The 24,438-nt window shown below is 43.2% G+C and overlaps 1 protein-coding gene across 7 annotated transcripts in view; it reads left to right on the top strand.

The window, feature by feature from the left end:
* SPIDR (scaffold protein involved in DNA repair) overlaps nucleotides 1–24,438 on the top strand; it is a 358,224-nt gene that overhangs the window by 197,062 nt on the left and 136,724 nt on the right. For 3 of the 7 annotated variants that reach the window (XM_082364143.1, XM_082364147.1, XM_082364148.1), the window contains one exon: nucleotides 12,909–12,989. The exons of 3 other annotated variants lie outside the window; for them this stretch is intronic. In XM_082364143.1, the coding sequence (XP_082220269.1) occupies nucleotides 12,909–12,989 (81 nt within the window). Of the gene's footprint in view, nucleotides 1–5,797; nucleotides 5,845–12,908; nucleotides 12,990–24,438 lie in introns of those variants that run through there. One more of the 7 variants, XM_082364150.1, reaches the window with a different exon arrangement.

Here is a 24,438-nt window from a genome sequence, read left to right as displayed (position 1 = left end):
GCACAGGCTCTAGGTGCGTGGGCTTCAGTAATTACGACACGTGGGCCCTAGAGTGCATGGGCTTCAGTAGTTGCGGCACGTGGGCCAGTAGTTGTGGCTCGTGGGCTCAGTAGTTGTGGCTCACAGGCTCTAGAGTGCAGGCTCAGTAGTTGTGGTGCACAGACTCAGTTGCTCCGCGGCATGTGGGATCTTCCCAGACCAGGGATCGAACCCGTGTCCCCTGCATTGGCAGGTGCATTCTCAACCACTGCGCCACCAGGGAAGTCCCCCGACAGTCTCTTTGTCAGCTCTTCCATCATCTCCTTTTCCCCTTCGTGATCATCTGTCTAATCTTTGGTTCTTCATCAAGCAGTTTGGCTTACACTATTACCTGTCTTTGCTACTGGGTCAAATGGACGTTGAGATGTGCCCTTGAGGACTAGTCCCAACTACCCAGCTAAGCAGTCATGGCCACCCACAGGTCAGTGTGAGCCATACCTCATGCCATCTCTGGGCACATTGGACCCAAGATGCACATGAAGCTCTGCTCATCTGTCAGGCCTTTTCTGAGGGGAGCTGCAAAGCTATAACACACATATTTCCAGCTGCTACCCCATGTCATATCAGCCCATCTGAAAGCTAGGCTTGACATTTTTCCACTTCAGATTACTTGTCATGCAGACTTTCCCATGAGGCCATAAGTGTGGGTTGAGGGAAGGATGGCCGGTATGGCAGGAGCAGGTAAAGTAAGCATGTGTTGCTTCCAGGATCCAATGAGCGATGCTAAGATTTGTGCCCCTTTTTTGGTGGTAGTAGATGAAAAGTGCAACATTTTTTCACTTTGGAGGAAATACCTTAAAATGCCCCAGATCCTAGCACCACTGGAAATTTTACTCAGGGAGCAACTCCTGAATTTTTCTAGTGTTTTTCTTCTATCCTCTGGTACACACTTGTACTACCAGCATGTCCTAGGGTACCTTTTATTTCCTGCTAACAGATCCTATCAGTATGATGCCATCTTGTCCTGTGGGGCAGTGAGATGATAATGTTCCTGCAGACTGAGTTATGGTGCAGCACCAGGGTTGACATAGCACTAGGACAACAGGTGGAAGTACCCTGCTGCCTGCCAGGTGAAAGCAAGTAGCTTTGTGTTTTCTCTGCTGGTTGGAATAGGAAGACACACATGCACATTCACATTTACCTCTCAAATCGGTAGCTGGAAATCAGGTCAGGGAACGGGTTGATTTGCTCCAGTGTTGATAGAATCCACAACCGGATCTGCAGCAGCAGTGGGAATTGCTCCCTGATTAAGCTTGTGATAATCTGCTGTCGTTCTCAAAGCTTGTCTGTCTTCCGCGAGGCCCGATGCCCACAACAGGAGGTGTGATAGGAATCACGAGCCTGTGCCTTTCAAGCCTCCAGGGGTGGTATTAATCTCTGTGATTCCTCAGAAGATGCAGTATTTCTTTCGTTTTTATTTTGCAGGGAAGAGTTTTGGATTTCTTTCCAGCTCTTCTGATCACAGCAGTTCTCATTACATGAATCAAGGTGCAAAGGTGGAAGTTCTGCCCATTTCTGAGTATATGTTTCATCTACAAACTCAGAATCTGGGCAGATAATCATAAGAAAAACTCCATTTGTGTTTGTCACTCATAAAACCTTCAATTTAACCGGTAGAGCACAGAGGTATTAAGTCCTCAAGGATCAACATTAGATCAGGGACAGTGTCCAATAAATCCTGAAAGGTCTAGATTTCCCTTTCTACAATGCACAGTTGTCCCAAAAGTTATACTTTGGGAAAGAGTAGTAAGAAGAGTTAAATGACATGATTATGGTATCAATGAAGGGTTCTTTCCTAAAGGACCCAGCCACTCTTTGAGTTAGGGGCTCTAGGACGGCTCCTGACTCAGGCTGGGACGCAGAAGAGAGGCCCTGGACATTGTCATGCTTGATCAGACAGGACCTCTGTCACTTACCCTACAGATCAGATGGGAGTTTCTTAGGATTCTCAGCTCTTCTGGTCCTAGATATCTCTCATTAACTGTCTTCCACCAAATATCCCTATAGCTCAAATCATAACTTGGGTCCTTTGGGTTCTTATGTGTGCTCTGCCTCTGGATACTTAGCTCCGCTGCCTCAGCTTTTCCTTACCTCATTGAAATCAGGGAGCCTATTTCAAGGGCAGCCTCTGCAATACTGACCTTCTTCCCCATGGCTCCCTGAGGGGTAGAGTTAAGAGGTGGGTGAGTAGGACACATGACAGATCTCCCTCTCCCTCCTTCATATTTCTACCTCTGAGACATTACTGGCAACTAGATATTCTGATTTCTATTCTGGGCTATTGTTATACCATGCAGAAGGCAGGAAGTTTGAGTTATTTTGATTTAGGGCTTTTACGGGAGAGTTCCCCTTACAGACGGACACTTGGGCAACTGTAATGAATTCCCAGTTTCATCCTTGGGATGCGTTTATTAGTGACATATTACAACACCTAATAGACAGAAGCTAATCAAGTAACTTCCCAGAGTACTTTCTTGTCTGTTGTCTTATTTCCTCTTCAGATAACCTTCGTGGTATAAGTAGGACTAGATTCTTATAGATGAGGAAACAGATTCAGAAAAGGTAATTAACTTTTCTGGAGGCAGAACTAGGACTAGAACTTACATCCCTTTACTTCTTACCTTGTGCTCTTTCTTTCCAACACGCACCTTAATGGGAGGTGGGTAAGTTCACACATATAATATGGCACACAGGCGCACACATGTGCCTCTATCCAGGAACTACAGTTTACAGTCATGGTAGATGTTGATTGCTCCTAATAACAGCATGTATTATTAATATATTTGCAAATATGTTAACAAATACACTTGATAAAAATCTAGAAGTTACAAATGAAAATTGTAAGAAGATTATGTGTATGTTTGTTTTTTCTCTGTAATATTTACACCTTTCAGTTTCTATCTGTATACAATAATTCTCTCTAGAGAAAATGCATCTACTAATTTCTAAAGCATCCTTGAATGGGCCTTTCATCTCTTTTTCCTGTGAGAGGGTTTGGAGACAGGTTGCGGGGTTGTTTAATTGAGCAGGGTCTGCTGGTTGAAGCCCGGACTGTTTTGTTGCCCGTCTCACCCCATCTGCACGCTGATGCCCAAGGTGATCGGTCTGCTGATCATCGTTGTTAAGTCACTTTTTCCTTGTTTTTTTTCTCCCAAGAAACAAACAAAAATTTTGAATATCAGTGGTAAATATACTTCATAAAGCCAGCTCAGTACCCCCCAATCCATCTTTAAAGCGTAACATGGAGTTCTTAGTGTGATTTAGTGCAGGCCTCAGCTGTTATCTCATTTGAGGGGTTTTGCTGGAGGCTGGAGTTTCCCGACAGCCCTGACCGCAGAGAGGTGGAATGTGGGGCTGACGTCACAGCCGGTCCTGGGAATGTTTTGCATTCCTCTTCCTGGCAGTGGTCAGGTGGCTTCCAGCAAGAATGAAGGACAACAGCTTCCAAAGAAGAAAAAGAGAGAGGAGGAAAAGAACAGTTTATAATCAGACTGTTGTGGGGGAGGCACTTTTATTCTGAGCCAAAACTGTAATTAGAAACAGATGTCTTACATTCTGATGCTGCACGAATGTTAAATGCATTTTATTAATGACTGTAATAGCTGAGCTATTTGGCTTTTTATTGAACTTAAGTTTTGAAACTCTCTTTAAGAATTGTGGAAAAACAACTTCTTGTAGCTGACATTTTTAACTGCGAAAGCAGCTTTCTGACTGTAAAGGGGGAAAATGGCACACAGAGACACAGGCCCTGTTAATGGAGAGGCTGTTTTAAAGTCTGTTAATCTAAAAAATCACTTCTGAAACATAAAACCTCTGTAACCTGTTAATGTATTTTGTGCTAATCAAATAATTTCGATCCACTAATTAGGGGAGAGAGATATTCTATTAAAATATCTGCCACAGAAGTTTTTTTCCCAAAAATATTTACACTTCCACTGTTATTTTTGTATATTATGTTACTGGCCAAGTCAGATATTCAAAACAAAACTTAGCAGACCCTTAATATAACACACACAGGTTTTCCAAAGTTGTGCCGCTCTGCCGTGGTGTGTGCCGCAGAACCCCGCACAGTGACTGAGTTCAGTTTTCAATGTCATTTTCCTGTCTTCCTGTTTTCCTGTCTTCTAGGTGCTGAAGTGCCGGTGTTCACATTGGTTGTACTGGATTAGCAAATCACTATTTGTCTATGTGTTTTAAAATAAAATACTTCATTCTTTTTTTTTTTTAACAATGCCTTTCAGTAGATTCTCACTTATTTTGATGTAACAGCAGTTACATTAAAACAGTTCTCCAGTTTAGGTGAAATGTGTTTGAATACTTCCTGTTATACATTGAAATGGAAAGTTGGCTTCCTGTGTAGGTCATGTTGCTGGTGAGGAATTTCCAGAAATGTGGAGAAGTGCTGAGTCATAGTGTACAATGGACTGATCCTGCTGCAGTAAGGCTTGAGGGAGTTTTCTGAGCTCCTGGTTGAAGCAAGCAAAATATGCCTGTGTTAATGTGCTACTTTATTTTTAGATGTAGCAGTGGGGGTGGAGGAGAGGCTGTTGGTTGGGGTAAGATCCTTGCTAATAGCTTTAAAATGACTAAAATTTCTAGGGTTAGGTGTGTGTCTCAATGTGTTTTTCTACAGTCTATTATTAGAGTTTGGAAAACAGGTTGTTTTTGTTATAGTTACCTACCACTGTGCTCTCCGGGTCTTGCCCCACACGTGAACCCCATGCCCTCAGGCTGGGATGGTGACTGGCTGTGGGCTCTATAAAATGTTAGTGATGGTGGTGCCTGCATTCGGGGGATTGGTCCAGAAAAAGGTCTGTGGTATTGTGTCCTTTATGTCTATGATCAGGAGTTACTGAATCTAATGGTAACAGTTTCTTTAAAACTTTAAATATTAGCTGTCAGGAGTTAAGAGAATAACTAGGATTTCTTGCATTTAATGTGCCTGGCTCTGTCCTGGTGGTTTTACTTTTGTTAAATTGTCTAAATCTGAAGTTACTGGCTGAGATTTATTTTTCATTCATTTGGTATGGAGATGTCTGCTAGATTTGGGGGAGAGGGGCTTTCTATAACAAAAATTCACTTCTAAACACAAATCTAACCTTATAAAGTTAATATTCATCCATCAATTCCACAGACACTTGCTGAATAACTGCTCTGTGCCAGGCTGGTTCTGCTGGGTGCTGAGTACTGGGTGCTGTGGAAAATGTGCTCCTTGTTCCCCCTTTGAGGGAAGTGGGGTGCTGCAGGCCCAGAGCAGGGAACACGTGTTCATGATTGTGTGCAGCATTCCTTTATGGCTGTTATGGTAGAATTCTGCAGGTATAGTGAGGCACAGGGAAGGGGGATATTCAGATCTGTGCCAAATTCTGTGGGGTTGGTTTCTTTTGATACGATTCTGAGGATGTCAGAGTTGATGGTTGAAAGTAATTTGAGTAGGCAATGCGAAGAAAACAATCTGATAAGGGAGATGAGGGAAATACTAATGTATGTGTGACAGGCACTAAGACTGCTTAAAAGGAAATTTAATAAACATAAATGATATACTGCAGATCGTTTCCTTCGTATATACACATGCAGCTCACAAAACAACATGCCTGCCCTTTCTGTCTGAGGTCTGCCTTTCTCACACATTGCTAAAGAGTTTGAATGGCTGTTTGTTACCAAGTAATCATGGAATCATAGAACATGTTTTAAAACTGTTTCCTGTGATTCTGAAGGTTGACAAAAGGAAGAACACATGTTCTTCTTGTGAGCAGAGCCCCTGCCTTCAGGGAGGCACGTGCGGCCCGCAGGCTCGGCCCGCAGGTAAGCCCCACTGAGCAGTTGTTCTGGGTAGCTCTCCTTGTCTCACCTGAACACCACCCAGTGTCACCTTCTGCTAAACAGTGCAAAAGGAGTCATTGACCTGTTTTGAGGGGTGCTTATGAGGAATTACAAAGAGAATGAAATTCATATTTCAAAATGCAGGTATAGTTCTCTACCTTTCTAAGTGTGTGTTCTCTGATCACGCAGCAGAGAAGACCCTTGCCAACCTCTGCTGGTGGTTGTGTGTGAGAACTGAATGAGCACCAGCAGGTGGTAGCCATCAGCTCGGATGCTGGCAGTGATGCCGGGGCACCTAGGGCCTGTCACACCACCCACACAGGGTCCTCGGGGAATCTACAAAGCCCAGGGCCGCAACAATCACATATATAGGACTTCACATTTAATATGCTTCTTGTCCATTGTTCCCAATTACTCCCTGCAAGTCTACGTACTGAATTGTGTAAACTACCTTTCTATGCATATCTCATAAGGGTGTAGAAATTTAATGTTTGTTGACGGAATAAATGAAGTTGCTCTACTTTAAGGCAAAAGTACATTTTTTACTCTGTAAACTCTCATGTATATACACACATAATCCATGATATGTTTTTTTAAAAAACTGTGGTAAAATATACATAACATAAAATTTACCATTTTAATATTTTTAGGTATGTTCACTGGTATTAAGTACATTCATAACGTGGTGCAGACATCACCAGTATATGGAACTTTTTCATCATCTCAAACAGAAACTCTGTACCCATTAAACAATAATTCCACATTCTGTCTCCCCAGTCATCACCTCCCCCCACCCAGCTCCCGGGAACCTCTGTTATACCTTCTGTCTCTATAAATTTGCCTATTCTAGGTAACTCATATAAGTGGAGTCATACGCTGTTTGTCCTTGTGTGTCTGGCTTATCTCACTTAGCATAATATACTCAAAGTTCATCCATGTTGTATGTAGCATGTCAACATTTCATTCCTTTCTAAGGTTGAATAATATGCCATTGTATGGATGGACCACGTTTTGTTTATCCGTTCACCTGTTGATGGACATTGGAGTTCTTTCCACCTTTCAATTATTGTGAATAATGCTGCTGTGAACATTGATGTACAACTGTGTTTCAGTCCCTGCTTTCAAGTCTTTTGAGTATACATCTAGGAGTGAAAATGGTAGAGCATATGGTAATTCTATGTTTAAGTTTTTGAGGAACTATCATAGTTTTCCACAGCAGCTGTACCATGTTGCATTTCCACCAGCAATGCACAAGGGTTCCAGTTTCTTGACATCTTCACCAATATTTGATATTTTCCTTTGTTTTTAAATAACCATCCCAACAGGTGTGAGGTGGTGTTTCATCCTGGTTTTGATTCGCATTTCCTTAATGACTAGTGATGTTGAGCGCATGATCCACTTTTAAATTCTGAAATAGCCCCAGTAAACAATTAAAAGTCTGCAGCAAAGATGAAGAGTTCCTCATCAGACCTTCTTTACTCCAATTGCAGCCTCCCCAGCCCACAAACACAGTTTCTTGATGTAATTTGCATCTATGACTGAAGGCTGGGGCCACTGCTCTCAGGGCTCAGAAAAATAGAAAAGGTTCTTTTCCAATCAGGTAACGGTTGGACAACATGTTCTTTTGCTGCATTTGTATCAAATTCATTAGGTATCCAAAATGATTATGTTCACTTACACTGACTAGTTTTCTTAGAAAAACCAAGCTTTTAATTTAAAGCTATAGGTAGGCATTAAATAATTGGGAAAAAAAAGGTCTGTGTAGTGAGGACATACTAAAATCATGAAATCAATGAAATGTTTACTTATTTCTCCAGTAATTTTATGGTTTAATTATTTATATTTAATGCTTTATACATTTATATTTAACACTTTAATGTATTTTGGTGTGTAATATGAGGTAAAGATCAATTTTAATATTTTCCAAATAATTTTATCAGCTTCACTTCCTGAATAGCTTTCCTCTGCTGACTAAATGCTTCTCTTATCACTCGTTATATTCCTGTGTATCCTAGGACTTATTTCTTTGCTCTGTATTCTGTTGTGTTTTGTTGTGTTGTGTTGAGAGTCTGAAAACCTTGCCATAAATCAGTGCCTTGCTTCTGTGTGTGTGAATAATTTATAAATAGATATGCTTGATTGGGGGACAGAATGTTTTAAAATTTAAAAACAAGGTACACAATCAGTTTCAAAGACAACAACCAAGCTAGTCCATGAACACAACATCTGGCAGATTTTTGAATTTTACTCTTGCCGTTGCACTTGACTCTTGTACTTTCAGCAGCACGGAGTCGTCCCACCCTGCAGGGGGGACAGTTACTGAGGGACAACCTGACTGTACCGCAGATACATAGCCTCGTGCATGGACTTCACTATGGAGGATCTGTTGCTTGGCACTCACTTTTCTTTGTTTCTCAGTTTTCTTGAGAACCTGTAAAAAGGAATTTTAGAGCAATATGCTTCTTAAAACATACAGGGAGACCTTTTTCTTTTTTTTTAAAGTACTGCATTGATCAACTAGGTCTTTAAGGTTCCGCTGGCTTGCTGATGATCAGTTTAACATGTGTAAGCCCCAAGGAGGGCAGGGCCCTGTTCAGGTCATCTTTTTACTTCGTACTCAAACCGGCACACGTTCTTTTTTAATTTTTACTGGAGTATAGTTGATTTACAATGTTGTGTTAGTTTTTGCTGTACAGCAAAGTGAATCAGTTATACATATACATATATCCACTCTTATTTAGGTCATTACAGAGTATTGAGAAGAGTTCCCTGTGCTATACACTACTATATATACTACTATATAGGGTGTGTATGTGTCAATCCCAATCTCCCAATTTATGCCTCCCTGCATTCCCCCCGGTAACCATACGTTTGAAATTGGCACACATTCTAAGTGTTTGTTTGATATGAATGAAACAAAACTTAAATTGTTGAATTTTGTGCTTATATCAAGTAAGCTGAAGAGTGGTTTGTTCATTTTAGAATTTATCTTGAGAATCTTTGCTCCGTGATTTTTTTTTTTTTTTTAATTTATTTTAGTTTTGGCTGTGTTGGGTCTTTGTTTCTGTGTGAGGGCTTTCTCTAGTTGCGGCGAGCGGGGGCCACTCTTCATCGCGGTGCGCGGGCCTCTCACTGTCGCGGCCTCTCTTGTTACGGAGCACAGGCTCCAGACGCGCAGGCTCAGTAATCGTGGCTCACGGGCTTAGTTGCTCCGCGGCATGTGGGGTCTTCCCAGACCAGGGCTCGAACCCGTGTCCCCTGCATTGGCAGGCAGATTCTCAACCACTGCGCCACCAGGGAAGCCCGCTCCCTGATTTTTGAGTCTCAGTACTTGGTGCTGGTTCCCACCTCTCCCAGTCTATCCTGTGGCAGCCCAAGACAGCATGCAACAGATGGCATGAAAATTCTTGTTCCTTTGAAAAGAAGCTAATCATATGTAATGCTTCATGTGGGTTATTTCCTTTAATCCCTAATAGAAGTGTCAGGGAGACATTACTATCTTAAATTTGCAGATGGGGAAACTGAAGTCAGGGAGATGAGATAATTTGCTAAATGTCCGGTGCTAGTGAGGCTTGCAGAGCTGTGTGACAGGGCAGGTCGGAGTCCAGAGTGGAATTCTGGTTACGTGACTTCAGAAAGGAGCCCCATCTTTGTCTTAGGCTTGCTTTAGTGTTGAGCACACAGAGGGCCTAGGATGTCACGTTTTCTTTGTCTTAGGCTTGCTTTAGTGTTGAGCACACAGAGGGCCTAGGATGTCACGTTTTCTTGAGCTTTTTGTAGTCTGTTGATGAGAAGGGAAAATGTTAATGACCTTGAGAAAATGTAAACAAACTGGATGAGGCTCAAAGAGTTTTCTAGGGATGTGGCTGCAGCTTTACCTTTTCCTGACATGCTGTACAATTTCCATATTAATGTGGACGTGGCCTTTTCAAGGCTTTGCTTTTTTAGGGGAAAATGCATGGGTAGCATTTTGAGAATGACTCTTGGATCCAAGTCATCTCCCGGCAGAGAGGCTCCGCAGAGTGGGTGTCAGATCAGAGGCAGAGCGGGTAGAGTCCAGTAGAGGGGCGGCTCCAGGGACATGTTGAGGATGACCTCGTTCAGTTCTACTGTAGACATTTGATTAAGTTGCTTTGATGAATAAATAGTAATAACTATCTTCCTTTCCTTACTACTTTCTCCTTAAGAGCAAATAATTAAAACCAGAAATTTCTGTCTTGGGTGCTGTGGAACGTACATTGTTGTAAGTGAAGGAAATACAGAATCTGCGAGGAGGAGTTCAGAAAAAATACCCAGACATTTTTGTTGTTCTAACAGAGGGGCGATCCATTTTGTATGTGGAAGCATTCCAGTTAGTTTTTGTGGATAGAAATCTAATGGGCAAGATAGGGTAGCATTTTGTGTTGATGAAGGATGCGCCTAGATCTTAGGAATGTGTGAGCAGGAGGAGAATTTTAGCCCTAAGAGGATCATGCTGTTCCCGCCGGCTCCTCGCTTAGGTAGGCACACACTTTGACTGTCTGGCCCGCGTGGCACTGTAACGCGTGAGCAGTCGTATGGACCTGCGTGTGTTCACTTGCGTGGTCTCTGTCCCCAGATGTGTGAGGAAAATAATAATTTAAAAACTCATGTATTTTCCATATTTGGTTGTCAGCAGCAGGAAGAGCTGCTGAAGGCTTGGTCAGAGGCAGCGTGGAAATGCGAGGGCCTGTGAGCTCGGGAGGGGGCTCTTCCCAGCTGCCAGAGTGGCCTTAGGCTGACCGGTCTCCCCTCCACTGTTTGCAGGATTGGCTGGGCTACAGATGTGTTCATGTCAAAACTCACAAAATTACCACTGTGTTGTGTGCACCGTATTCTATTGTTTTCTTTTTTTTAAAAAAGACAAAAGTAGAAAGTATTTATTGAATTTTTAAAACATGATTTAAAAATCCATCTTTATATTATTATTTTTTAATCCTAAAAAGTGTTTTATTTACTGAATGTCCTTGTTTTTGGATAGTTTTTTGTTTTCTTCCCTCCAGGTAGTCATGTTCTGCTTCTGACAAAGCTCTTTATTACATATTATTTGTGAAATATACAATAACCTAATGATGTTTCTGCCACATTGTTTTAAAAGCAAGATTTAAAATATAGACTCTTTTAAAGTTTTTTTGTTTTTGGTTTTTAAAATTTATTTATTTATTTATGGCTGTGTTGGGTCTTCGTTGCTGCACGGGCTTTCCCTAGTTGTGGCGAGCGGGGGCTACTCTTCGTTGCGGTGCGCGGGCTTCTCATTGCGGTGGTTTCTCTTGCTGCAGAGCACGGGCTCTAGGCACGCGGGCTTCCGTAGTTGTGGCTCACGGGCCCTAGAGCGCAGGCTCAGTAGTTGTGGCGCACGGGCTTAGTTGCTCCGTGCATGTGGGATCTTCCCGGACCAGGGCTCAAACCCCTGTCCCCTGCATTCGCAGGGGGGTTCTTAACCCCTGCACCACCAGGGAAGTCCCTCTTTTAAAGTTATAAGGCAATTTTTTCTTTCACAATTTGAACCTTGGTGCTGGTTTGGTGTATTTTCACCTAAATTCCATTTTATGAGCTTCCTGGTATTTTATTGAAAACCTGTTTCATTTTATTTGACCCTAACCAGATCAGTAAGATGGAGGCATTGCACACAGGTGGTCTTTGGTAGGATTGTGGCCACAAATGTCAGTTGTGTGGCCTGAGAATCTGGCTTGAGAGTATGGAGGTTTGAAGACTGGGCTTAGGGGGAAAGACCTAGTGAACACAGAGACTTGGGAGCTGTGGCTTTAACACTTGAGCTGTTTCGACCCCCTTGGTTCAGCCGCCAGCCTCTGCTGGGGTTGCCAGTTCAGGGGCTGTTGTCCTTGGACTTCCACTAACTCATGAACATGTTGGTTGGTGCTGCAGATTACATTTGATCCCTGGTGTGAATCACATTGCACCCAGGTTTGCCACTGTTCTCTCTTTATTAGGCCATGCTGTGTAGCTTAAAGATGCCTCTCAATTTTTCTTGTAATAACACCGTAAGTCGACTCAATAAGAAGTTCTGACTTCCTCAGGAAGACAGAAGTGCGGTGTGTGGACACCATCCATAACCTAGTTTCCTGGGGGTTACGGTTTTACTCTTTGACACTATTATGAAGCCTTTGCCAGAATTGTGGGCTCTCTGTTTTCTTGTAGTTGAGTGAAGAGATGGCATCTTGTCCCATGAGACAGCACAGTGAGGGCTGGTATTGGTCTGATTCACAATCCTGAATCCCAGTAATGAAAGTAATTTTGGGGATCAGTTCATTGGAATTGACATCTGAGTAGGGTTACCAAATAAAATAGAGGGTACCCAGGTAAATGTGAATTTCAGGTAAAGTACAGGGCATATTCACACTAAAAAATTACTCATCATTTCTCTGAAGTTCACATTTAACTAGCCGTCCTATATTTTATTTGGTAAATCTGGCAACTGTTCACCTGAGGCTGAATTATATAAAATATTAAGAATTCATGCAAAATAATGTCCTTGTGGGGATGAGAAACTTTGCCCCCTTCTTATTCCTCACTTACACCTTGAAGTTAGGGAAGCCTTTACTTAGTGTTATCCCTTCTACACCCCCCCTCCTGTGCACTCAAGTTAAAATGTTTGTGAGGGGCACTTGGCCCACTGTTTCACACGCCTGGCTTCTGTAGTCAACAATGTCATGTAGGTAAGGCCCAGCCTTGGGCAGCTGGCTGAGGTCCTGCCCTCTCCTGACCCCTCCTGGAACCACAGACTCAGCACTTGGGTTTGTCCCTGCTCAAGGGCTATCCCTGGCCAGCCAGAGGCACAAGAGACAGGCATGTAAACCTCCTGGCACATTTCAGGGAGTGCCTGGGCCAAAGTAAGTGGGTGTCTTCCTTCCCTCAGGATCTGAGGTCCCGTATTAAGTTATTCAAGTGACGCAGAGAACAAGAGGGGGGCTGATATGATGTCAGAGGTGGGTCACAGGTCGGAAGGAGGTTGGCGGAATTAGGTAATTATTACTACCTTCTAAGACTTTGATAATCATTATCCAAAGGGGGAAGAGAGAGCTCCCAGCCCCTACCAGGGCTGCTGTCTGTGGGAATTCAGATGTTCTGCACAGGATTTCTAGTATCATGTGAGTAAAATTTAGTCTTTTATATGGACCTTTTACAGAAGGAAACTTTATTTCCAAAGGCTGTCATTAAAGGTGTAAAGGCCACACTGTGAATTAAGGTGACACGCCCTGTTTTGAATTGGATTTCCTGCTAGTTCTGATCGCAGGCATTCTTCCCGGACTAGAGTGAACTCAGTTCCAGTGTTTGCTTGTAAAACTGAATCCAGTCATTGTGTTTGTAGTTTGGCTTTCTGCCTGCTATTAAAGTACAGAGCAAACTTCAGCCAGTTACTCCCTATGGTTCTGTGTTCTCCGCAAAGAGCAGGGAAAGGAAAGGGGAAAACCCAAAGGGTGACTGAGTTCATTTACATACAGAGCCAGAGGGCAGCTGTGTGCTGCCTCGTCATCACATGACTCTGTGGAGAATCCTGATATTCCGTTTACTGGAATAGGAGACAGCCTGAAAAAACCCAGAACACAAAAACTGGTCTCTCTCTTTATGGTTCTCGGGTTAGCATTAGCAGCTGAATAACGCACTTCTACTGTGTAACAAATATAGGTGAAAAAATAGAAGGTTTTATATTTCTCCATCTTTTCAAAGTTTCGTGTATAAAGAAAGAGCTATAAGGGAGAGGGCACAAGGCAGGACGATGGTACTGCTGGTTGGTCCAACCCGACTTTGCCCACTGAGCTGTCCTGGAGGGGCCCCAGGTCAGCAGGCTACGATCTGGATTCGTGGGTAAGATCTGCAGGGCTCACCCCTTCTACCTGGAGTGACAGAAAATATGATTCGGTCCGTTCAATGTAACTCCAAACAACCCATGATGACACTTGACAAAACTTGGCTGAGTGCGCATTAGAAAGGATTTTTCTTCATTAAATGTGAGGGGATCCAGAAGGACACAATGGCACCAGCCACCCTGGGTCCCCATAGGAATAAAGTATTTAGAGTCATTCCCCTGAGTTAAACTAAGAACCCCCTAATTTGGGGAAAGGACAGAAAGGGAGGATGGGCTGTGCAGCTGCTGCTCCAAATCCGCTCCCTCACCGAGGCGGCACCACGTGGAGCGGAAATGAGGGGTGTGGAGATGATGCCCCAGGCGTGGTGACGCCACGCTGCCCTGGTGACATGGCAGCCTCTGTATCTCTTGCTGCCCTGATTTTATTTAATTCCGGTCTGGCCCATCGGGCTAGAGCCAAATTAACCTTTTCCTTAGACTTCCTTTTCTTTAAATGGAAGAGATTTGAGTGTTTAATTGAATAAATATCAGTAAATTTTGAGTTTTTTATTAGCGAAGAGCAAAGAGCTCTGCTACCTTTCTGCTACTTTGCTAGGTGCTAAGAGAAAATCGGAACATCAGAGACACAGATTTTGGCCACCAGGAGCCTATGGTCTTCTTTTGGATAGAAACCCTAAAACGCAGCAAACTGTCAGCTAGCAGTAGCATGTGGACAAAAAGCAAAAAACCCAGCTTCCTGCTTGGATGCTTTATGGAGATGGTACATTAAACCAGATGTGCAGAAATGAAGAAATGGTTGACAGATTTCCCAAAGCGACCATGGAGTGCTGTAGGGATGGTGCATCTGCATGCCCAGGAAGGACAACAAGATGAGTTTAAAAGGCCAGAGTGAAGCAATCAAAAACAGGAATCCTGACTACGTTTCTGGTCGGACATACAAGGAACTTGGAAGTCATCACTCGCATTTTCACAACAAGAAAAAAGCTGAAGAAACAAAATCAACAACTCTTTTAGATCCAACAGAGAATTGAAGTCATAGGGCATATACCACTGCCCCCAAAATTAGAGAGACAGAGAGGAAGGTGTAGAGACTCGCAGAAGCCCCGGAGCAAAAACATCCACTGGAACCAGAGCTGGGGTAGAAAAACCGTAACTGTAGTAGACAGACAGACTGCTGTGGGGACTCAGTGCTTGCGAGTTAAAGACTCCAGGGCCCCTTCGTGGGTGCAGTTTTGTGAGGTTACCTCCCGGAGTCCTGCCAGGTGCTCACAGTGAAGATCAGAGAAAATTCCCCTCAGGCCCCTGGCGTGGAGGGGGAAAGAAACCATTTTGAAAGGCGCGGGGGCACTCTGTACTTCTTAACAAGTCCTGCCCTCCGGAAACGATTTAACCAGAGCCTCGCCTGCTGGGGTCTTATCAGAGCCCAGCAGACCTGGCGGGGAAGGGAGATACCCAACTCCAGGTTCCTCCAGTCTTCCTGTCTCACCTGAGGGGGGCAGGAAGCTGAGAAGCCGTTGTGAAGGTCCCAGTCCAGAGGCTCAGGCTTACTAACAGGCTGAGCCCTAATCATAGGCTCTAGAACACTTTCCCTAACCCCACAACTCACCACTACCTCAGGGCTCCTGTACAATGTCAGAGGAATAAAACTGAAAGAGCCACACATCTCAGACCTCGTTTAAGAAGCAGCCTCGGGACCTCCCTGGTGGTCCAGTGGTTAAGAATCTGCCTTCCAATGCAGGGGACGCAGGTTTGATCCCTGGTCGGGGAACTAAGATCACACATGCCACGGGGCAACTAAGCCCGCGTGCCACAACTGGAGAGCCCACGTGCTGCAACTACAGAGCCCACGCGCTGTGGCGCCCACACGCCACAACTACTGAGCCTGTGTGCTCTGGAGCCTGTGCACTGCAACTAGAGGGAAGCCCACACACCACAACCAGGAGCCCACGTGCTGCAACAAAAGGTCCCGCCTGCCACAACTAAAACCCGAAACAGCCATAATTGAATGAATGAATGAGTGAATGAATGAATATATATATATATATATTTATTTTTTTTTTTTTAAAGAAGAAAAGGAAGCCTCTAGGGAAATGCAAAGACAACAAGGCAGACAAAATCAGCGACACCAGAGAAGGTTTTTGCTTACGACGACTACAGCTACAGCAAGCAGTAAAGATAGTGTAGCTCCTCATCAGGTAAACATAAAGTCTCACGCTGAAGGCCTGCACTCCTCAGTTCCTTTGACCCAGGACATCATGTCTGGCTTTCAACAAAAAATTGCAAGGCATTCTAAAAGGCAAAAATCATAGTTTGAAGAAAAACAGAGCAAGCATTAGGACCAGACATAGATGTGGCAGAAATGTTGGAATTAATCAGACTAGGAATGTCAAACAGCTGTGATTAGTATGCTGGGGGCTGTAAAGGAGAAGGTGGACAGCATGCAGGAACAGTGCAAGCCGAGAGATGGAAACTCTAAGAAAGAATCAAAAGGAGGTGCTAGAGATCAGAAGCACTGTGACAGAATGAAGCGTGCCTTTGGTGGGCTCATCAGCCAGCTGTAGGTGGCCAAGGAAGCAATCCATGAGCTGGAAGAAACGTCAGTAGAACTTCCAAAACTGAACTGCAAAGAGAAAAAAGGAATGATGCAAAGGGAATATAATATTCAAGAACTGTGGGACAGTGACAAAAGGTGTTAAGGTACAGGTGATGAGAGAGAACACCAGAGAAGAAAGACAGAAAGGAAAGAAATATTTGAACCAATGTAATGACTGAGAGTTTTCCAAAATTAGGATAGGCAACCAACTACGGATCCAGGAAGCTCAGAGAACATCAAGCAAGATAAATAAAAACAAAATCTATACCTAGGCATATCATATTCAAATGCAGAAAATCAAAGAAAAAAATCTTGAAAGAGTTCAAAGGGGTAACAACACTTCACCTATAGAGAAGTAAGGATAAGAATTGCATCAGACTCCTTAGAAATTATGCGAGCAGGAAGAGGGTATAGTGAATTGTTTAAAGTATTGAAAGGAAAAAACACCAATTTCAAATCCTAATCTAACAAAAGTATCCTTCAAAAATAAGAAAAACATAAACACTAACTCAGAGAAGCAAAATCTTAGGGAATTTGTTTACATTAGAGCTGCCTTGCCAGAAATGTTAGAAGAAATTCTTCAGAAAGAAGGAAAATTATATAGGTCAGATACTAGGATCTACATAAAGAAAGTAAGAGCATTAGAGAAGGAATAAAGGTTCAATAAAATATATTTCGTATTCTTAATTCATCTAACCGTTAACAGTTTGTTCAAAACAATAACAGAAAACACATATTCGGTGATTTTAGCTTGTACGTAAGTGAAATGAATGACAGCAATGCTATAAAGGACAGGAGGGTGGAACTGGAAATACTTCGTTATAGGGTATGTGCACCACCCATAAACCAATACCGTGTTATTTGAAAGTAGATTGAATGAGTTGGAAATGTATATTGCAGACACCAGGGTAACCACTGAAGTTTAAGAAGGAAGTATAATTAATATGCTAAAAGAAGAGAAAAATGAAATACCCAATTTAAAACCACAGAAGGCAGAAAGAGTATAGACAATAATAGGAACAAAGAACAAGAGCAGCAAATAGAAAACATAACAACTATGGTAGATATTGATCCTGTACAGTAGTCACTTTAAACATCAATGGTCTGGGACTTCCCTGGCAGTCCAGTGGTTAAGACTTCGCCTTCCAATGCCGGGGGTGCGGGTTTGATCTCTGGTCGGGGAGCTAAGATCCCACATGCCTCACAGCCAAAAAACCAAAATGTAAAACAGAAGCAATGTTGTAACAAATTCAATAAAGACTTTAAAAAAAAAGGTCCACATTAAAAAAAAAAATCTAAAACAAAACAAAACAAATAAATGGTCTGAATTCACCAGTTAAAAGACAGAGACTGACAGAGTGGGAAAAAAATAAAATATAAGTATATGTTGTCTATAAGAAACCCACTTTAAATATAAAGACAGATTTAAAGTAAAAGGATGGCACTGTTGGTGGGAATGTAAATTGGTACAGCCACTATGGAAGCAGCATGGAGGCTCCTCAAAAAATTAAAGATAGAAATACCATGCGATCCAGCAATCGTACTTCTGAAGAAAACAAAAACATTAATTTGGAAAGGTATGTGCACCCCAGTGTTCATTGCAGCATTATTTACAAAAGCTAAGACATGGAAGCAACATAAGTGTCCATCAATGGATGAATGGATAAAGAAGACGGGTTTGTGTGGGAGCGTGTGTGTGTGTGTGTGTGTGTTCCGCACAAAATGGAATACTATTCAGCCATGAGAAAAAGAGGAAATCCTGCCATTTGTGAATACACGGGTGGACCTTTCAGACACTATGCTAAATCAAGTCAGACAAAGCAAGATAAATACCATACGATTTCACTTATATATGGAATTTAAAAAGAACAACAACAAAACAAGCTCATAGAACAGATTGGTGGTTACCAGAGGCAGGAGGTGGGAATGGGAGAAAAGGATGGGGAGGGTTAAAATGTACAGACTTCCAGTTATAAAGTAAATGAGTCCTGGAGGTATAATGTTCGGCATGGTGGCTAGTTAATAACACTCTGCACATTTGAAAATTGCTACAAGAGTAGATCATAAAGTTCTTGTCACAAGAAAAAAAATTCTGTAACTATGTATGGTGACCAATGTTAACTAGACTGATTGTGGTGATGATTTTGCAGTGTATATAAATATCTAATCATGTCACACACCTGAAACTAACATAATGTTATATGTCAGTTATACCTCAATTTTCAAAAAAGTAAATGGATACAAAGAGCTAACGCTTTTGAGTAGCTATGTTAATTTCAGACAAAACAGATTTCAAATTGAGGAAAATTATCAGAGATAAAGAGGAGCATCACGTAATTATAAAGAGATCAGTTCTGCAAGAAGACATAACACTTCCTAAAAACCAAAATGTGTAAGGCAAAAACTGATGGAACTGCAAGGGGGAAGAGAGGAATTCGTTGTTACAGAGTTGCTGCAACTTAAATACCTGAGTGATACTCAAGAGAAAGCTCCAGGACCTTTGATGGGAGGGAGCATGGGCCAGTGACGGAGTGAGAGAAGGCCTGTGTTTCCAATGGGCAGTTCTGAAAGCAGCTTGAGGGATGAGCTAGAGGTGGGCGGAGACCAATTGGGAAGGCTGTTGTGTGGGACGCCTTGGGGCTGGTATTTAAAGTTGGCAGTACCCCATCAGGGTTGTTTGGATGAGGAAGAGGAAGGGGTCTAAGACGATTCCCAGATTCTGCATGGGCATCGGCGTGTTGGTGGGACTGTTACGCAAGATAGGAAATACTGAGGCCAGAGAAGACTTCTCGTTCCATTTTGACAGGTTCATTTGAAATCCACGTGGTCTAGTCAATTGTTAGTCAGAGTCTAATGCACATGAAGTATCCACACCGGAGATGCAGATCAGCAGGTCGGGCCGGAGCTGAGGGGCACGTGGGTGTGGCAGTTATGTGGAGTGAGGCTTGTGGGGAAACGTGTAGAGAGGGGAGGGAGAGGAAGGAATGAAGGACCTTCAGAGGTGCCAGAGCAGGCGATGGCCGTCCAGCAGCCACGGGAAAGAAAATGGTCAACAGAGAGAGGAAATAAGGAAGTACCCCTTTAGTTAGGGGTCATTGTGACTGGAGGTGTTTCAGTGGATGCCTTGGGGGAAACTGTACTATTGAAGGTTGAGGCAAACAATTATTCTTTCAAGGAGCTTGGCTAAGAAGAGACCTAAGAAGTGGATGGTGCCTAGCAGAAATCACAGTAAAAAAAGGCTTTTTTCTTTCCTTTAACTGGGAGAACCGTGGACGTTTTTCCCCTGGAGGCAAGAAAACTGGATAGGAAGGGATTGAAGATAGAGAAGAGGCAGAGTTAAGAGAGAAGGTTGGAGACAGAGCCGCATTGAGGGGTTTAGTCTTGGACAAGTGTACCGTCTCTTTTCCAAGTCAGGAGGAGGGGGGATAGGAGGGGTGTACTTTCTGAGAACAGATGCTGTATTTTACTGAACTTTGTATCTCCATCAGCTATGACAGTGCTTGGAACACGATTGGCGTAAAAGTAATATTTGCTTAATGAATGGGTGGATTGGTTGGGTCTGGAGTTTGTAAGTGTTGGCATTTCAAACCAAGCTTCATCCCCCTGAGATTGTGTGCAGTGCTTTTGCTAAGAGAAAGGGCTTGGGGTTGTGGGGTGAGAAGCTTGAGGGAAATGGTAAAGCCCAATAGAGCCTGTGGGGGATTTGCAAAGGGAGCTGACAAGACATAAAAGGAGGTAATTTTGCTACATTGTCTCACTGTGTGACTTTTCTCTAGCACAGTCCAGATGTAAGGACAGAAACAGTAACAAAGGTGAGGGCTGGGCGGGGGACTTTGCAGGGAGGAGCAGGGGCTGAGGACATCCAGCAGAAGTGACTGTCGGAGTCCAGGCAAAGTGAGGAGAGGGTGGCACCAGAAGCAGGCGCTCTGGGGTGGGTGAGCGGCCTCGAGGGTTCTGAGAGCGGGGGCGGGCCTGCAGAGGCGAGGCTCTAGCGGCGAGGCGCGGGTGCTTTGACAGCAGGCTTTTAGGTGGTCGTGTGCCTGGCAGTACTTGAGAATGAAAGACTGGATCAGGTGTAAGAATAAAGGTGGGACTACTGGGCATATACCCTGAGAAAACCATAGTTCAAAAAGAGTCATGTACCACGGTGCTCACTGCAGCTCTGTTTACAACAGCCAGGACGTGGAAGCAACCCAGGTGTCCATTGACAGACGAGTGGATAAAGAAGATGTGGCACATATATACAATGGAATATTACTCAGCCATAAAAAGGAACAAAACTGAGTTATTTGTAGTGAGGTGGATGGACCTAGAGTCTGTCATACAGAGTGAAGTAAGTCAGAAAGAGACAAACAAATACCGTATGCTAACACATATATATATGGAATCTAAAAAAAAAAAAGGTTATGCAGAACCTAGGGGCGGGACAGGAATAAAGACACAGATGTAGAGAATGGACTTGAGGACACGGGGAGGGGGAAGGGTAAGCTGGGATGAAGTGAGAGAGTGGCATGGACTTATATATACTACCAAATGTAAAACAGATAGCTAGTGGGAAGCAGCCGCATAGCACAGGGAGATCAGCTCGGTGCTTTGTGACCACCTAGAAGGGTGGGATAGGGACAGTGGGAGGGAGATGCAAGAGGGAGGAGATATGGGGATATATGTATATGTACAGCTGATTCACTTTGTTATACAGCAGAAACTAACACACCATTGTAAAGCAATTATACTCCAATAAAGATGTTAAAAAAAAAAAAGAAGAATAAAGGTGGGAAAGTGATTGCAAGGCTGGAAACAGACCTGACCCCAGAGAAGATTGTGAAGTCCTTCCTCACCTCCCTCCGCCACGCTGTGTGGTATCTCACCCCACTTCACCCCTGTCACAGGACAAAGGGTCCGATAGTTGTTGAACTTGTCGATTGATTGAAGAAACTGTGTACACTGAGGCATTACCTCCACTGTATAGTCACCTTTTATAACCGCTAATTATGAAATGACTAATTATGAAATGCAAAGCCATGTTCTGGCTGAACTCCCTGCTTTTTAAAAAATGGATTTCTGCAAGTCTTAAGGGTCAAGGTGCGAGGAGTTCATGGCAGCTCTTTGGAGATCATTCTGATTCCTACCCTGCAGTCCAGTGAAGTGGGGTTTGGTATTTTAACAGGCAGTAAGGGCCTTTGCTTTTCTCCTAAAGAATCCCTTTTTCCCAAGGGAAGCTGTCTGTTGGTGGTTTGATTGTTTATTCTCAGACCTTGAGCCCAGTTAGGACTGTCTGCCAGCAGCTGCATTTTCCCTCCAGGGTGGGGACCCTGTCCCTGCTAGTGCCCTAGACCAACTTCCTCCTTACCCTAATCCAGCTTCTAAAGGAAGCAGTTAAAAATTCTGTAGGCCTAAGAGAGAGACTGAGAGGGAGAGGAACGCCCGTGTTTTAGGGCTGAGGTAAGAGTAGAGTCAGAAGAATCGTGCAGAATGTGGTGCTCCACGCCGACTGCTTCACTCCCCCAGGTCAGCGCTTGACAGCAGGTAAATAGGTCCCAGGAACTTGTTTGGCTCACTGAATGGGGGACTGTGCTGTGCTGAGATAAGGTTTGAATTTTAAACACTTCTATGAATAATATCATAAAAAGGTCATAAGGATAGCTTACGACCAAAATTTTCTAATGAAACAGAGCCAGTGAAATTGTTCTCTAGGTTTCTCCTTTGAGAAAGCCAGGCTTCAGCAGAGGGGAAAGTAAATGTTGGCATTACCCAAAAACCATTGTGCTGACTTTTTGTAGTCAAATAGGGAAAAGAAAACAGAGGAGTTATTTAAATTTATTTTTTAATTTTTTTTTTAAAAAGTATTCTTAATTAGTATTTCTTACTACAGGATGATTTTTTTGAAAGCTCGCATTCCCAGAAAATGTGTTCAAACCCTGTCACGCTTGTGAAGCTACAGGGACGTCTTCTGAGCCTCTGCTAGGCCCCAGCTCTCTCTGCCCCTGCAGCCGGGCGGGCGTCTGCTGCTTCTCACGGCTGAGGCCTGCCGCTGCCGCCTCCTGGGCATCAGGGCCTTCAGAACCAGAGCACCCCTCCCAAGACACACCTCTCACCTGCACGGCTTACAGCCACACCTGGACCACTTGCCACCGTCTATGGCAAGTTTCTTCTGGCCTGTCTTTCCCCTCAGGGTCCCTGGAAAGTAGGTACCTTCAAGTCAGCAACCATCTTAGGAAACTTCGTGTCTGGGAAACAGTAGGTATTCATGAAGTAGTTATTAGGTGAATTAACGGGTAGTGGAAATTAATTCTGATGAAATTAAATTGACACTTAACGTTTAAATTAATGCATTTGAAAGAAAACACTACAAACCTATCTTTGTACTGAACTGCGTGAATGATCTCATTTAATCTTCACAGTAACCCTATGAGTTAGAAACGGGCACTACCCCTTTCTAGGACGAGAAGAGCTTGCTCAAGCTGGTGCTGCCAATAGGAGGCGACCTGGGCTCCTGTCACAGTGCTGTTTTTGAAACAATTTTCAAGTATAATAAGCAGGAGAATTTTTTATAATACCATACTTAAAGTGATTTTTCTTTATGTTAACGTAAGCAACATTCAGAATTAGATGTTTGGCAGTTCTGGAACATTTCAGTAAAAGCTCTGAAATGCAGCAATTTTATCTTATTTTTTCACAGTAATTAAAATTATTAGAAGAAAATGTGTTTATGCATATATGTACAGATGCACATGCGTCACATACATACATCTGATCTTAACTGACAGGAGCCCGTGCATATTGTAGAAACCCCTCTCAAATCAATTACGCTCACGTGTTATATTGGTACAAAGAGCCCTCTTATCAAATGCAGGGCTAGAAAGATCTCAACAAGAAACTGAAGCAGTTTTCTTAATTTCTTTAGGAAGAAGATTTCTGTAAGCTTATCATGACTGTCATTTTCTAATGATCAAGGCTATTACAGAGGAATTTCGGGGTGGAGTGGGTGGGGTCTCAGATGAGAGTGCGGGTGAGTGCAGGCAAGGGGAGGCTTGGGAGACCTCCTGTGAGTGAAAGGAGGGCCGAGTGGTTGGAGGTGAGCAGGGTCCGGGGTTGGGGAAGGCTCACCTTTCCCTTGGAATGCGCAGGGCTGTTCTTCTCATTTTCACACAGTGGGCAGCGGCAGTTTTTGAAATGTAAATCAGATCATGTCTCTCCCCTGCTTAAAAACCTGGAGGCCTGGAGCTGATGAGAGAAGCACAGGGCAGAGATTTTCAAAGTTGCCTGTGTAAAGATAGTAACTGAAGACTTGCCGGGGGAAGGAGATTGGGAGAGAAAAAGGTTTTGTGAAGACAGCACTTCTGCCTTACCAACAGTGACTTTTGTATGAGAACCTGGATTGCTATCCTTTGTTTTATTCGTATATTTTTTGTACCTTCTTTTAAAAATTTATTTTTAATTAAACCTTCTGTATTTTGCGATCATTGTAGATTCAGAAGCCTTCGTAAGAAGTAATACAGAGAAATTCAGTTTCCCCTAAGGGTAACATCTTGCCAAACTACAGTACAGTATAAACCAAGGCTATTGTTATTGATGCAGTCAAGATGTGGGACAGCTCCAGGACCCTCCCGTTTCTTTTAGGGCCATACCCGCTTTCCTTTTACCCCAGTCCCCTCCTTAACCACTGGCAATTGCTAATCTGTTTTCCATTCTTACTATTTCTCATTTCAACAACATTATATAAATTGAATCATATTTCACTCACATGATTCTCTAGAGGTGCATCCAAGTTGTTGCCTGTGTCGGTATTTCCTTCCTTTTTGCTGCTGAGGGGTCTTCCCTTGTGAGGGTGCACCAGAATTGTTGATCCACCTGTTGAGGGTATCTGGCTCTTGTGAATAAAGCTGTTGTGAACATTGGTATACCAGTTTTTGTGTAAACATATGCATTCATCTCTCTGGGGTGAATATCAGAGTGTAATTATGGGATCTTATAAGTAATTATATGTTTAGTTTTTTTAATAAACTGAAAACTTTTTCAGACTGGCTGGACCATTGTACATTCCCACCAGCAATGCGTGAGGTGGTCCCGTTTCTCCACATCCTCCCCAGTGTATCATGTTATCACTGTTTTTATTTTAGCCATGTGCATAGTGATA

This window comes from Balaenoptera borealis (assembly GCF_965194805.1).
Source record: "Balaenoptera borealis genome assembly, chromosome: 17".
NCBI lineage: Eukaryota > Metazoa > Chordata > Mammalia > Artiodactyla > Balaenopteridae > Balaenoptera > Balaenoptera borealis.
This window is presented reverse-complemented; position numbering and strand designations above follow the sequence as displayed.